This window comes from Camponotus floridanus, unplaced genomic scaffold (genome assembly GCF_003227725.1).
Source record: "Camponotus floridanus strain SB8 unplaced genomic scaffold, Cflo_v7.5 scaffold12, whole genome shotgun sequence".
NCBI classification, from domain to species: domain Eukaryota; kingdom Metazoa; phylum Arthropoda; class Insecta; order Hymenoptera; family Formicidae; genus Camponotus; species Camponotus floridanus.
This window is the reverse complement of record NW_020229237.1, coordinates 1,506,281-1,521,527: the sequence shown is the minus strand read 5'-3', so window position 1 is coordinate 1,521,527 and position 15,247 is coordinate 1,506,281. Positions and strand designations below refer to the sequence as shown.

At 28.2% G+C, this 15,247-nt stretch overlaps 4 protein-coding genes across 8 annotated transcripts in view; 1 reads left to right on the top strand and 3 right to left on the bottom strand.

The window, feature by feature from the left end:
• LOC105258996 (trafficking protein particle complex subunit 10) overlaps positions 1 to 4,331 on the bottom strand; it is a 5,987-nt gene extending 1,656 nt beyond the window's left edge. For 2 of the 3 annotated variants that reach the window (XM_020029934.2, XM_020029935.2), the window contains exons 1-9: positions 4,141 to 4,331; positions 3,325 to 3,542; positions 2,843 to 3,036; positions 2,547 to 2,742; positions 2,338 to 2,449; positions 2,048 to 2,250; positions 1,737 to 1,955; positions 815 to 1,578; positions 1 to 588 (exon numbers count right to left, since the gene is read on the bottom strand). The exon at positions 1 to 588 is cut by the window's left edge and continues 79 nt beyond it. In XM_020029934.2, coding sequence (XP_019885493.1) covers positions 1 to 588; positions 815 to 1,578; positions 1,737 to 1,955; positions 2,048 to 2,250; positions 2,338 to 2,449; positions 2,547 to 2,742; positions 2,843 to 3,036; positions 3,325 to 3,542; positions 4,141 to 4,222 — 2,576 coding nt within the window. In that variant the 5' untranslated portion in view covers positions 4,223 to 4,331. The remainder of the gene's footprint in view (positions 589 to 814; positions 1,579 to 1,736; positions 1,956 to 2,047; positions 2,251 to 2,337; positions 2,450 to 2,546; positions 2,743 to 2,842; positions 3,037 to 3,324; positions 3,543 to 4,140) is intronic. The other variant, XM_011270638.3, reaches the window with a different exon arrangement.
• A 155-nt stretch (positions 4,332 to 4,486) lies between these two features.
• Positions 4,487 to 6,429, top strand: LOC105258995 (DNA-directed RNA polymerase II subunit GRINL1A). Of its 2 annotated transcripts, none has more exons than XM_011270636.2 (5): positions 4,487 to 4,651; positions 5,081 to 5,252; positions 5,331 to 5,592; positions 5,664 to 6,032; positions 6,138 to 6,429. In XM_011270636.2, exons 2-5 carry the CDS (start codon positions 5,104 to 5,106, stop codon positions 6,360 to 6,362), a joined length of 1,005 nt encoding a protein of 334 aa, XP_011268938.1. In that variant the 5' UTR covers positions 4,487 to 4,651; positions 5,081 to 5,103; the 3' UTR covers positions 6,363 to 6,429. The 2 variants fall into 2 exon arrangements, with proteins under 2 accessions (XP_011268938.1, XP_011268939.1); XM_011270637.3 differs by lacking the exon at positions 4,487 to 4,651 and adding an exon at positions 4,852 to 4,922.
• Positions 6,430 to 6,550: 121 nt separating this feature from the next.
• Positions 6,551 to 8,354, bottom strand: LOC105258994 (60S ribosomal protein L13a). The gene is made up of 6 exons (XM_011270634.2): positions 8,287 to 8,354; positions 7,739 to 7,869; positions 7,463 to 7,572; positions 7,133 to 7,278; positions 6,785 to 6,907; positions 6,551 to 6,667 (listed from the first exon to the last, which is right to left on the bottom strand). Exons 1-6 carry the CDS (start codon positions 8,305 to 8,307, stop codon positions 6,584 to 6,586), a joined length of 615 nt encoding a protein of 204 aa, XP_011268936.1. The 5' UTR covers positions 8,308 to 8,354; the 3' UTR covers positions 6,551 to 6,583.
• Positions 8,355 to 10,511: 2,157 nt separating this feature from the next.
• Positions 10,512 to 15,247, bottom strand: LOC105258993 (poly(A) RNA polymerase gld-2 homolog A). Of its 2 annotated transcripts, none has more exons than XM_025415415.1 (10): positions 14,906 to 15,247; positions 14,111 to 14,502; positions 13,584 to 13,765; positions 12,882 to 13,162; positions 12,575 to 12,743; positions 12,275 to 12,418; positions 12,051 to 12,179; positions 11,781 to 11,970; positions 11,577 to 11,692; positions 10,512 to 11,496 (listed from the first exon to the last, which is right to left on the bottom strand). In XM_025415415.1, the coding sequence occupies exons 1-10, from the start codon at positions 15,092 to 15,094 to the stop codon at positions 11,315 to 11,317; spliced, it is 1,974 nt and encodes a 657-aa protein (XP_025271200.1). In that variant the 5' UTR covers positions 15,095 to 15,247; the 3' UTR covers positions 10,512 to 11,314. The 2 variants fall into 2 exon arrangements, with proteins under 2 accessions (XP_025271200.1, XP_025271201.1); XM_025415416.1 differs by having other exon boundaries at positions 14,111 to 14,498; positions 14,906 to 15,027.

Sequence of the window (15,247 nt, the reverse complement as noted above, 5' to 3'; positions counted from 1 at the left end):
GGTTCACATGTTGGCAGTGATATTTCCAATTCTTTTACCATTACTTTTTCGACATTTTGTGACTGCACCGTCAATCCGCGTGATGTGCGTAATTTTAATTTCATTTCTTCAGTGATTTTCGTACTTCCACTTGAAATAACTAACTCAACATCTTGAATAAGACCTGCCAATAAATCTCTACCGCAATTTACAGATATCATCGGCTGTGTTTTTGCTACTTCGTAGCATAGTCGTGGATTTAATATAGATGATAAAAATTCTAATTTGTCTTCTATCACCAATGATAATTGGCTAACTTTATATAAACCTGGCTGATTTACTCTTCTTGTCAATATAAATGTATTTGTACCAGGTTTCATAAGAAATTCATCACATGAAAGTGCTTTGCTAAAATCGCCCTTTACATTAACTGAAGGTTTTCTATGCTTTGCACTATCTGACCGTCTCACAAGTGGCTTTGTATTTTTATTAATAACACTAGCAGACCCAAGACTCCTATCTTCCTTGTAATCCAAATAACAATATACTTGCAAGTGTAACAAACTAGGATCAAGCAATTTCATATCTTCTAATGTACACTTTGATAACCTGAAGCAAAACAAAATACAAATTAGACATATATAAAAAAAACATATAACAGTAAATATGTATATAATGTTACATAGATAGCAATATATATATATAAATAATCTTTACAATTCCACAATCTGCTTTTACAATGTTTTTTACATATATGAAGAATTATATGCACAGACAAAAATTTATATATAAGCAAGAAAGAGTTTATAAACTTCTTATTCATTTTAACTCTTACAATTGTACGGGAGGCTCAATAGGTGCTTTTAATCCTTTCTTTTTATTAGGTATAGATGGCTTTTGTATCTCCTCTACAGAGATAGCGGCACTGGTACATCTTATTTCACGAGGGAACAAACTCTGTACACTTATCTCAATACTAACTACACAGTCTTGTACTATCTTATCCATTACTTTAGCTTCCATACTGAGTATTATAAAAGCATATCCGAGCTCTGTGAGTAATGGTTGAGACGAAGAGATCATTTTCATATATCCTAACATTTCTTCCAAGTATGTATTGCGTACAGTTATGTGCAAAACACTTGTACAAGCTACTGCTGCACACACTTTAGTATATTTCTCGACATCGTCCATCCGTTTATAACATTCGGCCAATTCCAACTGTGTTTGTGCAGCCAAATGACTCCATCCTTCATCCATATAAGTTTTTAAAGCGTCAGATAGAAACGCGACTGCTTTTTGATTTTCACCAAGCTCGCTATAGAATCGTGCCAATTCTTTGCCAATTAATCTAGCTGACCGAATGCGTCCAACGTGTTTGTATGTACCCATGGCTAATTCTGCATGCTCCAAATATTGTTTCTTAAATGCTTCTTTGGACGAAAGTGCTTCCTTTAATTTATCTGTAGGAGTTAACTTCCTCTCTACCTGTGGTTCAGAATCTCCTATACCAGCTATAAGATACACAACTGTGTGTAACTGTTCACTAGTCGGTTCACTTCCCGGCATTAGGCCACATAATTTTCCTAAATTTCCTAACTGAAAAAAAAATATGCCATGAAAAGAAGTTAAGAATTACATTTATATAATTATGTATTATTCCATTTATATATAATTATTTGAGAATATTAAAAAGTAATAAAGAGTAAAGATATGTAAAATTAATCCTAGTAAAATATATAAATTAGATAATTTACCTTGTCTCTTGCAAGTGCCCATAAACTGGCCATATGTAAAGAGCACAAGTCTAATTGTTGATTATTATCAATATTGTAAATAGATAACTGGCATGCTTGCAAAACCTCTAATGCACAGAGGAATGACCAGCATTCTATAGATCCCTCAGGCTTCTGTACTTCTAAGATTCTTAGTTCACTCAATGTATTATGCACAAATGATAAACATCTTTGCGCAACCTGTATCACATACAAGAATAATCTTTCTTTAACAATAATATTTCGAGATAAAATTGATTAATTATTAATAATTGTTGAACATATATACAAACCTCCCAAGGTTTATTAAGCAAGAGTAACATGGCACATTGTCTACTGAACAAGTAACTCCTAAGATCTAATAAAGATGCCCTACATTCAGCCATAAGAAACCTTAAATGATGATTTGTACCGTTATTTAAATTCACGCCTCCCCAGTTGTTGAGAGGCATTTGAAATAGATTTAACCATCCTGGAGTATCTATGAACAGTTTATCTATATTTAGGTTTTCATTTTGTATTGATATCCTTTTTCATTGTATAATGTGCATCTTTTTATTCCAAAAACTTGAAAAAAATATACCTCCTACATTAGAATTGAGTACAAATTGTGTAAAGAGAGCATCTAGTTCATCATATTGCACCAATGCTTCATCATATAGACCTAGCATTTGCAATGCAAACGCCAATTCTTCCTAAAACAATTTTAAGTCGTTTTTATAATAAAAAAAATATTGCTAAATTTTCAAAATATTTCAAAAATAAAAAAATTTCCAGCAAGCATTGTATTACCTGTAGAAGAAAATAATGGCAGAAATTCCAATTAGGATTGTTTCGTCTTTCTCTCTGCTCACGTATAATATCCTCAAAGCGTGAAAGAGTTCTATCATATGCAGTCAACATCAAATGACGAATACGAGTTATCAAGCCTCTCCATGACTCGGCGGAACGAGATTCAGATTTAATTGGATTAATTACAGCAAAGCATCTAACAATTACAGATATAATTTCATATAAACAAAAATATTCATATCTGTGTTAAAATATAATTATTGAATTTATATCAATTACAACTTGAATGTAATTACCTGTCACCATTTTTGGCAGCAAAGTCATTTCTTATTTTATCCAACACTGTTGTCCTAGGTAATAGCTTATTGGCCTTTTTTAAATCATATGTTTCTACTAACACAATCATCCAATCTTGGATGTGATATAAATTTAATATCTTTAACCAGGCATCAATATCATCTCTGACATTAGTCTTATAAGTATCAATATCCTGTAAAGAGACGTATAAGACATAATATACTTGCTATTGCAAAGTTATCAAAAACATAAATACAACCAGATATTACTAAACACAAAGCATTTTTAATTTATTATATTTATATATAATTTATTTTCACATATATAACTTCCTTTGATAAAATACGTAGTACAAGAAAAAATCTATCTTGAAATTATATACACAACTTTTTTTATTATATATATATATATATATATATATATATATATATATATAACAAGAAACTATAGTATCAAATGAAACATTATTATAAAAACTTACAGAACATTCAGTCCAATAAATATGAAAGATTGGTTGTTTTATAAGATGCCAATCTTTCTCAGTGGGCAAAATATCCCTGGAAAATGGCACAAAAGTCGTTTCAAGTTTAACTTGTTTAATAGGCCTGCTAAAGGACCTACGCCATTCTACTACATCTGCGGGTATAACTTGAAGTAAATTCTTCTCCAATGTAGAAAACAAGTTCTCATCTCCAGCGCCTGTATAATCACACAAATTATTATATTTCTACTCTACCTATCTATAAAACATATATACTAAAATGATACATTTATATAAATTATATAAATAAGAGTCATCATCTATATAAATTTATATAAATAAGAATAATTTTAAAAGAAAGCATATTTATATAAATTTATTAATAAGAATAACATCTTTCTTGCATATACTGCGATTAGGTAAGATTTAAACATGTCACAAGATATATCTTGTATTTTTATCGAATCAATTTATAATCTAAACATTACATATGCGTAACAAAGGAAGAAAAAGAATCGGGAAAATAATATTCAATTATCTAAATATGATTCAAGTGATATTTTTCTTTATTCTGCAAAGCTAACATATGTTTTTCAAGACAAAAAGACTTTAGAAAACCGAATGACTCAATCTTGAAGCACGTATCGTTCCGCGAGTTTTATCGAAACAATAAACGTCAATTTTATCCCGGAGGAATAGAAAGGAAAAAAAGAGGGAAAACATCGCGGAAATTGACAGATAGTGAAATCGGGAGCATCAGTGAGACGGCGTTGTTATCGGCATAACATAGCGGTTAAACGATTCGAGCCAACTCACAGGTGACAATCGGTTTGCTGTCCATGGAAGCACTCGTTTTGCGTGCCTCAGCCACGGACGATCCTCCATTGCAATTCATCATTTCTGAGGACTGACAATACGCCTCGCGAGCTCGTTGCTCCCGATCGAGCTCTCAGTCATCACAACTCCACGGTCCTCTCCGCATAAGAATCCTCGTCGTTTGTGGACTCCAACTTCGCTAAAGTTCGCAACGAGTCCTCAGGATTCCGCGATAAATTATCGGCGTGTATTTAACGACGATTTAGAAGATGAAACGAAACATTGTACTTCGCACTTTCGAACTCCATTGAGGTTGGAATCGAAATCTTCATTTGGTTGATATATGCCGTTTCGTATCGATTCAAGCGAAACGAGGATCTCGCGATATCTCGTTGTGTCATTTCAATGGGTTTATGCTATGATGTAAAATTGTATCACACATACGTCGGTAGACATGTACCTTTCAGTATTGTAATCTGATTGGCGACCATTGCGTATGTCCATGAAAATGGTACATTGTACTTTTTTATGTCATATATGTGTTTATTTTTTTGGAGTAAAAACGTGTATTGTCAGTTTGAAACGTTTTAAAAGTAACTGTTTTGAATAGTGTGCTTCTTTGCAATAATATCATTGTTTATGTCCGTCTCGAAACGTACACTTTTCTATGATTATTTTTACGCTAATGAATATATCAAAGTATTTTTAAACAATTGCAATGCACCGATTTTTAATGACCTTTAAAATCAATGTTAATCACATTACGCAAAGTTTGTTTAAAGGTTATAATTTTATGCAATTTCAGATATATATATATATATATACTATAATAATTTTTGGAAAATAGTTTTCATGTAATTTTATTTATTCTTTTATGGTATGTATTTTATGTAATTTCTCTAACTATATGACTGATTTTATTCAAAGTATGCTTTTTTAGGAATTTGATAAATATATGAAAAGATGTCAAAAAATATAATTAAGAAAATACCTGGCGATATACCACTTCATTCGAAAAAGGAAAGCCAAGGTTATATCGAAGATTTAGAGATAAAGCAAAAATTTGAATTGGAGGAACTTGTGGAAAGACAAAATAAAATTCTTGCAAACAAGTGGGTAAAATAATAAATAAATTGATAAATTAATATATTATGAATATTGAATTTCTAACTCTTATTACATTTTTTCAGACAATTTATCTCAAAGCTTCCCGATAAAGGAGAAAAAATTGTAAGGTTCCGTGATAAATTGTTGAAAGAGCTTGAGCATAGAAATGAAGTGGAGACAGCAGCTAATTTGCTATCACAACTTAATATAGCATCCATAGGCAAAGCAGCTATGACTAAATTAGAATGGACAGGAAAATATAATGACAAGAATGATGAAAATACAACCAAAGTTGTAGAACTAGATAGTGACGATGAAGAAGATCCATTAAAGATATTAGCTCAGGTTTATTATATGTAAATACTTAGTAATAATTTTTGTTAGCTAATGTAATATAATTTTTTATTTTCTAATAGCCTACAGGAACTGGAGTTCATAAGAAAAAAATTATACACATAATACCAGAAGAAAGTCTCATCAAGCCAGAAGACATAGTAGAAATTGAATCCTTTAAAACAGACAATTGTTTAGATGTAGAACATGTAAAATATATCATTGATAAAGTAGAAAAAGCACAAGAAACAAACAAAAAGAAAGAACCATTTAAGCCATATAAAACAACTAAAAGCAATGTGCACGATCCAATAAAAGAGAAACAAAGAAAACTTCCTAAAAATTGGGAAGTCACAGCAGCTACACCACCTCTTATAATTCATGATGCAACAAAAGTTCTAAGCATTAATGAATCTTTAAGATTGCAGACAGAACAAACTAAAAAATTACAGGTATTTTTTTATGTTCCCTAAAATTGTTAAATTTCAAAAATTTTTTACAAACCTTTTTCTATATCTTTACAATTAATTCTAAATATATATTTTATTATTCGACAGGAAATTCAAACAAAACACGCAATAGAGCGTTTAACTAATCAAATAGGAATGCACAATATTGGTCCTATATCACAAGATATTGGAAATTATCAGTTACGACATACAAATAATTTACCTTCTTCCTCTTCTTCCTCCGATGATGAGGAAGAATACGAAGTACAAGATGAAGAAGATAATGATAGAAGTGGAACAGTTGTATTTACTGTAGATTCTATAGAAAGCTAACATTACACATTTGCATACACATTTTGTATATTAATATTAGTGTTTCAAGAGTTAATATTTATTTTTATTAATAAAATTATTTTTTAAATGATTAAAGAATCGTGCAATTTTACTTTTGAATACTTAAGAAATATATTTCTCTCTTTTTCTCTAATAATTCCACATGTGAAAAAAAATAATTTAAATTATATAGTTTAAAAGACTTTATTATTTTTATAATGTTAATTATATCCAAAGTCATTAATAATTTTTGTGTATGGTTCTGCGGCTTTGGAAACTGCTTCACCAGCTTGTTTAGTAAGTTTCTGCAAAAAAAAAAATACGATTATAAAATCTCAAATTATGTTTCTGTCAGAGATAATTTCTTAAAAGCAAAAATTTTTAAATATATAGTTATAAAAAAGTTTGATTATATAAATTACCTTAAGCTTGTTTCTTTTCTGAATATCAAGAATTTCCTTAACACGTCTCTTGTTCTCCAACGTACGAACTACAGACTTGTATTTCCATCCTACTTCATGAGACAGTCTACCCACATGACAATACTAAAAACGAAAAAGTTTTGTATCAGTATAAATATTGTCTTAATATTTTGTGAAAGAACAAGAATAAACTATTATAATGTTTAATGCTCAGTTTAAAATAACATCATGGTCATATAGACCAACTTCAGACGCAAATTACCATACCATCATTGCTTTTTCAGTAAATAAAATAATATTTAAGCATATGAAAGAATTAAAGAAGCTGGAATACACAATATGATTTACCTTTCGGCCTGGTTTAAGACACATTACTCTCATGGCACCAGGCACAACGACACGCTTTCTGCGATTGTACGGTGGTGGGCATCCTTCATAAACTTTCAATCGTCTGAGAGCATCCTTTCCTCTTTGAGTCTTATGTGGGATCATACCTATAGTTTATTATTATTTTTTTTAATATTCTTACATCTTTACTAGTGTGAGATATTATATGTATCTTTAGCCTCATAAAAAAGATTTCTTTCATTAAATTATCAGATAATGTAGGTAAATATGTAATCATATGCAATAGTTCTATTTTATCAATATAAATTATTAATATAATTTTAACTATACCACGAACTGTTTTCCGGAAAATCTTGCTAGGTGCACGGAAGTGGAATGGGCCACGTGCAGGATTTACGTTACATCTCTTACGTAGAAAAGACATGAATTTCAACTTATTTCTGAAAATAAACAATATAAATTTTAAAACTATTCATATATTTCCTTGTACAAAAAGTAAATAATGTATAATCTTATATTTTTGACACATTTCAATCATACAAATATAACAATTGGTTACTTAAAATCAGATATTATTCCAAATCCAAAGAATGAGAAGTTACAAACCTGAAGAAGTTACCGCTTATGTTAAGTTGTTCACTACGTACAACAATAACTTTGTTGCCTTGCAAGGTAGTCTTGGCAACAGTAGCCGCCAATCGGCCGAGTAAATGGCCGCGGCCATCTATTAATATTGACTGAAATCATAATAGTATAATATTATAATTGTAAGACCTCAATTACAGGATCTTAGAATCAATGTGATACACGTGCATGTCGCTCGCAACACTATAAGTTTAATAATATATGCAATTCATAGTGTTTGGACTAGCATAAACGCGGTATGAAAATATCAAATGAAGAAGATTAAAGTGTCTATCCGAGATCTTGGACCATATGACAACGTGCTGGAATTTTCGTTTTAGACGTTCGCCATCATAGACACGTGTATGAGTCAAACAAAATTTTTGTATCCTTTTCGATAATTATTTTTATTCGAAGAGCGGTAAAGAAGTCACACATTGCTTCTCTGGCTAAGTAATCGTCACCGCATATATGCTCGGTGCAAATATCTCTTCAACTATCTAAAATATCTAAAATTTTGGAACACCTACCTTCTCACTGAACCCCGTCATTCTGTTACCCTACCGGAAAGGAATCTAAATGAAACACGATGGCTAACGGAAATTATAACCATAGTATATTCAGAATGACCAACATTGAAATTGACTTTAATAGTGGCTGCGTTCCAAAATTCACTGCCAGTACTGAAAATCTATAGTTTACGTGACGTACACTATAGATTTTCAGTACTGGCAGTGAATTTTGGAACACAGCCAATGTCATTTTTCCCTAGAATTGAGAAAAAAATTGTCTCTGGAATTCTTAGGAAAAGGAAATTTTCTTTATTATTGAAAGATACATTTTATTAGTATACTGAAAAGTATATATACATATGATAATCAATTTTGCATTCGATAAATGTCTGAATGTGCACGCACGCATCTCTGTGTATATTATTATATAAAATAGTATTTAGAGCCTGCGTTCCAAAATTCACTGCCATACTGAAAATCTATAATTTACATGACGTACACTATAGATTTTCAGTACTGGCAGTGAATTTTGGAACACAGCCTCTGTATAGAGCGAATATTTGAATATTACTTTTTCATTATATATTACATTCATACAAAGATTATATATATTATTTAACAGAGATACGTGCGTACATTACATCGATATTTATCAAATGATCAAAAACAAATTATCATGGAAAAAAATAGTAAAAAAATAAATAATGTATATTGTATAAACATTTTATTTAAGAAAATTGATGTTTTACAGGAAATCGAATTTATTGTATAAATCAGATGTTTACTTATAATTTAATAGGAATGTACTATTGCAATTTATTCTAAGATTATATAATGCTGCAACCTAAATTCCTCGATTTATCGTTAATTTTTAATTTTAATTTTTTTTTTGTTTTATAAGAATGCATTAAGAAATTTGACGCTTACAGTAGCATTGTGTATAAGTACATAGTGCGTTACAAAAGATATAAGTTTAATTTAATATCACATCAGAAATGGAATCAGTTGTTTTACTATCATAAGAATATGTGCATAAGTCATATGTGCATAAAGCAAAATATATGTGTTACTTAATATTGCATATTCATCCTGTAATTAATAGATGTTTTTCGTGTTACTTATATTTTATTTATATGGACCTAGAGTTAATATAATCACAATATTAATTTATTATACTGCAGCACAACCTTGATTTTATATATTATTTAAGAATGTTATTACACAATGCTATATATATTTCTTTGAAGAAAAAAAAATATTAATAGAAGACACTAGCAAAAGAATGGGGATAATAGCCTCCTTTTGACAAAGAAAGAAAAGTATCAAGCTTGAATGTTTCTTTTGGAAAGAATTATTACGCAAAGTTAGCTATACTAAGAAGATTGTCATCTTTCAGCAATTAAATATTTCCAAGATTGATGATTATGAGATAACTTTATTTTTAGACAATTTTTGTATAAATGTCCTTTAATAAAGTTAATGATTTTATTGAAATACATAATCTTGTAACTGCAGATTTTTTATTAATTGATTGTTTCAGAATAATGAAAATTTACTAAAAAAATAAAGAGGCATTTTGCTAAGGAGTAAAGATTAAATTCATTGATATCAAAAAACTTGCTTTTAGTTTTTCAATTTTCAAGAATATTAGAAATTTTTACTCTAATTTATATATATATATATTTATATATCATTATAATTCATATTTTGTTTTAGGATTGAATTGAATATAAATTATCCCCCTAACGTGCCGATATATTTGTATCAATTTTAAGGCAAAATTATTGGAACTTAGAAAATTTTTAAATTCTTTTAAAAGAAACAGTCTTGCTAACTTTACTATCAGTCTTTCATTCACTATATATCTGAACAAAATATTGTAAACGTAAATAATTAATTTATTTCAAATGTGTAACATTTTTTTTATTTTTAACAAGCGTTTTTCTTTTATTTTTTTTATTTTTTAATATTATTTTGCAAAGGTAATGTTAAAAGTTTATATATTTTTTTTCTCACGAATCTCATGTGATTTTTTCTTTTTTTTTCTTTTTGAGAAATAGCAACTACGCGAAAAAAAATAAGTATTGCATCTTTCTCTTTGTATATAAGGATGTTATTTTAATATCAGACATTTAATATCAGATATTTTTTATGGCTGGCAATTTAGCTAGTTAGAAATATTTTTTAATCGAGAATATATTTGTGCAGCATCTGATAATTATTTTTCAACGTCATAGAAAAAATTTCATTACCCTTATTTCCTTTATTTCTCCTTTTATATCTAATCATTGTAGATGTATCCTGTAGTATATATTTGTATTAACAGTAATCAAAATAGCTACAAGGCACTATATATTTTAAATTTGTTGATATTACGTGAAAGACTTATATTTAGGGTAATGAGTAATATATATTGGGAAGACAATGTTGAATAATTTTGATATGATAGTAATCACTATGATGTTATCATACATGAATATAACTAATTATCAGAGTAGAGGTATTTAATTAATTTCATGATTCTCATTAAAGATTTAGAGAGATCCAAGTAAGCCTGATTAATTGTAGCTTTAAGTATAAATCAGACTTTATTATTATTGCACGTATTGGAAGTTTTGCATTTATATACGAACGATACCCGTATGTAGGAACGATACCCGTGCATTCGCAATACATTATATCAAAATGAAATATTTTTGCATGTTAATAAAGACACTGTCTTTTTTAAAGATGTTATATAATTAATGATTTTAAAATCCTCCAAAAAGAAAAATATAAAATTTGATGGAGGATTACTTGAAAGTCTATTACTTACAGACAAGTAATTTAATAAACATGTTTTATCATGTTTCACTTTGTATACCTTGCTAATATAAGTTGTTTTAAAAAATAAAGCTTAATATTACAAGGTACTAAGCTAAGCATACAAGACGATCTTGGCAGTCTTATTTCATTTCGTTCAATCTTCCTTTTATATTGTTTTAGATCATCAGATCATTAAGCTATCAGCATTTAACAAAATGCCTTTGGTTCGATTAAAACAGGTTCACCAATATTCACCGCTTAAGTAAAATGTCATGGGATCATCAGCGCATATTTCGTCAAATATAGGATTTAGATCATGTTTTTCCTGCAGTTTTTTGTGTGCTCTTTCAATTAACTGTTGAATTCTTAAAAATGTAACCTGATCATAAACTGATCTAGCTGTGTTAGTCAGATCAAATGGCTCTACAATATTGTAATAATTTTAATAAGCATAAAAAAAACAATGCTTTTATGTTATCTATGTAAAAAGAATATTCATTTACCTTCAATACATAAATATTTCCATTGACGAGGATCGTTTTTGAGGGATTGCACCATACGACATTCTTCAATTGGTATTTTTTTTGCTAAGCGTACAGATATCGCATATTGCCTGAAACTAATTTTTAATAATATAAATTTAAAATTACATATCAGAATAATATATCTTCTGAACATTATACATTTGTAAATAAGATATTACTTACTCAAATTTGTCGTAATATCTGAAAAATTCTACAAGTAATTCTCCAAGAGACTGATTATTTTCAGGTAAACGAGTCGAAGATGGAATTTTTAAATCCTCATGAATGTCGATACTATGAATATCTATATGTGGGCTAAACTTGTCTTCAAATATCGAATGTAAGCATGGCAGAACTGGAGGATTGACACCACCTGTAAAATAGTATAATATTTATATTCTAACTCTTCTAAGAACATTGGTCCAGAAAAAATAAATGCTGCAATATACATACATTGTAAAAAGTGTATGACCATGAGAACTAAAGAATAACTAGATATTGTCATATCTTTTGCATTATTAATATCATGATGTTGAGCCCAAAGTTTTATAACAAGTACTAATGGTCTTACCCTCCAATCAACTGTAAAAATATAGATAATTCATAAAAACATTCTTTATATAAAATACTTTTATGTAAATAATATTCAAGTTATTGTATCAAGTTATTAAGCTTACGTTTTGAATAACAATACAGCAATTGTGTATTCCTAATACCAACAGCATTATTACAATTAAGATCAACTTTCAAGTTTTGTATTGTATCACGAAATTTTATAATAGGTACTTTTGCATGTATAAGTTCGAGCTGATCAATGAAATCTAAATATGAAAGATAGATTAAAAGTATGTTATTAAGATATATATATATATATATATATATATATATATATATATATATATATATGTAAAATATATTAAAAGATAATATTCATTATATTTTATATGATATTATAAATCTTTCTGTTTCTTACATACCACATTTTTTAAGATATTTTAGTATTTGTTCTAAATGCTCTATAGCCTCATGTTTTTGATCCATTTCTGTATGTCTCACTAAAAGACACATGTCGACGTCGCTATTATCCGATCCAAATCCATTCATTGTTGAACCAACCAAAAATAAACCATATTTTGGATATTGACTCTATAAACAAACATCAATATATGAATAAATTAATTAGTATATCATTTCGAACACATGAATGTTCTTTTTAAATATTTCACAATATTTTTTTTATATAATTTTTATATTTCTGCTTAATCGTTATTTTGTATTTTTTACCTTAATGTAAACATAAAGACTTTTCCACAGCATCATTTTATTTTTATAAGTAACTTCAGTTTGTTGATTTAATATAAATTTCGACCAAATTTTTTGTGACAGATTATCCCATTTTGATCCAGTCATAATATTCTTTGGTACAGAAGTTACTTCCATCAAATGAGAATTAGCAAAATATCTATCAGGAGCTGTAATACATTTGGAAACCACATTGTGATTCGGCAATAAAAATTCCGGAAATTTACGATTTCTTAGAAATCTTTGAGCATTTTCACTCCTACCTGAAAATAAATTTTATTTAATATAAAGTGAATCAAATTATATACTTTTTCTATACTGTATATTTTCTGAATTTGATATCAATATAATATTAAATATTAATTGAGTCTCTGTTGTAAATTCCCATTCTTCCCCTTATCCCTTTCCCTATTTTTTCACAATTCACAATTCATGATGTACAAATCCCTATTTTTTCACAATTCATGATGTACAAATGTAGCATGTTACATTTGTACATCATGAACATGTACTTTTACTTGCTTTCTCATTATATCACAATCACATAGCACACAGTAAATAACATGTGAATAATGAGAAACAAGGAAAATAATAAATAACTTTTAGGAGATTCAAAAGCAATACAAAAACATTCAACAGTATAGATAATCTTATTATTATCTTATATATAGAGAAAATTCTTACTTGATAAATACTTTCTTCTATTCTGATAATTTTGAGCATGAGATCTAGAGGTGGAGACACTATTATTGTAATAATTGATAGGTCGTTGATTTTGATAAAACTGATGAGCAGATGCACTTGAAATTAACCCATTTATTGGTTTGTTGATTATTCTATTATCTGAATGTATCCTATGATATTTCCTGTACATAAAATTTATATATATATAGGGTGAATCATAATGGTTGTACCAATCTTCTACTATTAGAGATCAATTACCGACTGCAATTGTAATGATTATGATTCACCCTGCATATATATATATATATATATATATATATATATATATATATATATATGTGTGTGTACATAATTTTTATTAATATATATATTACACATATATCATATTATTATATCGCTTTTCTTTTTTTCTCTTCTCTATATTAATTAATATATTCTAAGGTAGATTTTTAATAAAAAAGAGTAGCAGTAATATGCATGTGAAAATTAAATAATAATAAAGAATTTTAAAGATTCATTATATTTACTTTATTTCTTGTCCTCTTGATGAACTTGTGGAATCTTTTTCATCTGAACTCTCTGTAAGACTATTGTCAATATGGTATTTATTTGGTGTTGGTGAACGAGAACTAAATCCACTGTCACTGTTATATGTCTCATACTTGGAATAAGAATTTTTATATGTACTTCGTCTACCATTTCTATTATTCCAACTCGGTTTTTTTAATGAATTAGTAGTTGCAGGTTTGAAACTATAATTTGACGATGAAATAATTGAAGTATTGTTGGATGTACTCATTCGTCTCTCCCAAGTTGCAGCAGATGAATTATTATTATTTGGTAGTGTATATTCTATACGTTGTACTGGTGACATTTTAACTCCCACATGTTGTAAGAATTGCATTGGCTGAGATTCTGTCTACAAGAATATTATTTATATATTCCAACAGAAAAATATAAACAAAAACAATATATTCACATAATAAAATATATTTATAAATGTAAGTAAAAAAAAATTTTGTCATATTAATTATTGTTGAATATAAGAATGAATACTTTCGCCACACATATTTTGATATAACTTAAACTTATAAATGAATTGTAAAACAAAGTCTAAATATATTCATTACCTTGCATTTCAAATATAAATAATTCCATAACTTGTTTTATTCAAGTAAATTCTTACTTTGTATTTTTATTTTGTATTTATTTTTATATCATATTAAAAACATTTGTAAAAATATAAGTTTTGGAGAAAAAATATTTTCTTTTTCTTTCAATATATTTACATTTCAAATTAAATGTAAAAAATTTACATATACCTGTATTGTTTGAGGTCTGTTATGCCTAGAAATATCTGAACTATATTGTGTAAAATCAATTTGAGGCAATCCATTTATGCCATTAATACGCAACGTATGAGCTTGCAATGGTAGACAATGTCCACCTGTTTGCTGTCCACTCATCATTTGTACCATTATTTGTGGTGGAAACACAGTAGTATGGTACATAGTCAATATAGATATATAGGATATACAAGATGTGTGCAATTTCTTTGTTTAATTGCTAATATAGCAGTTTATTGCACTTTTAATGGTCCTCATAAATATTTATAGTAATCAATAGTATATATAAGGCACAATGTTGTTATTAAATCTTGCAAT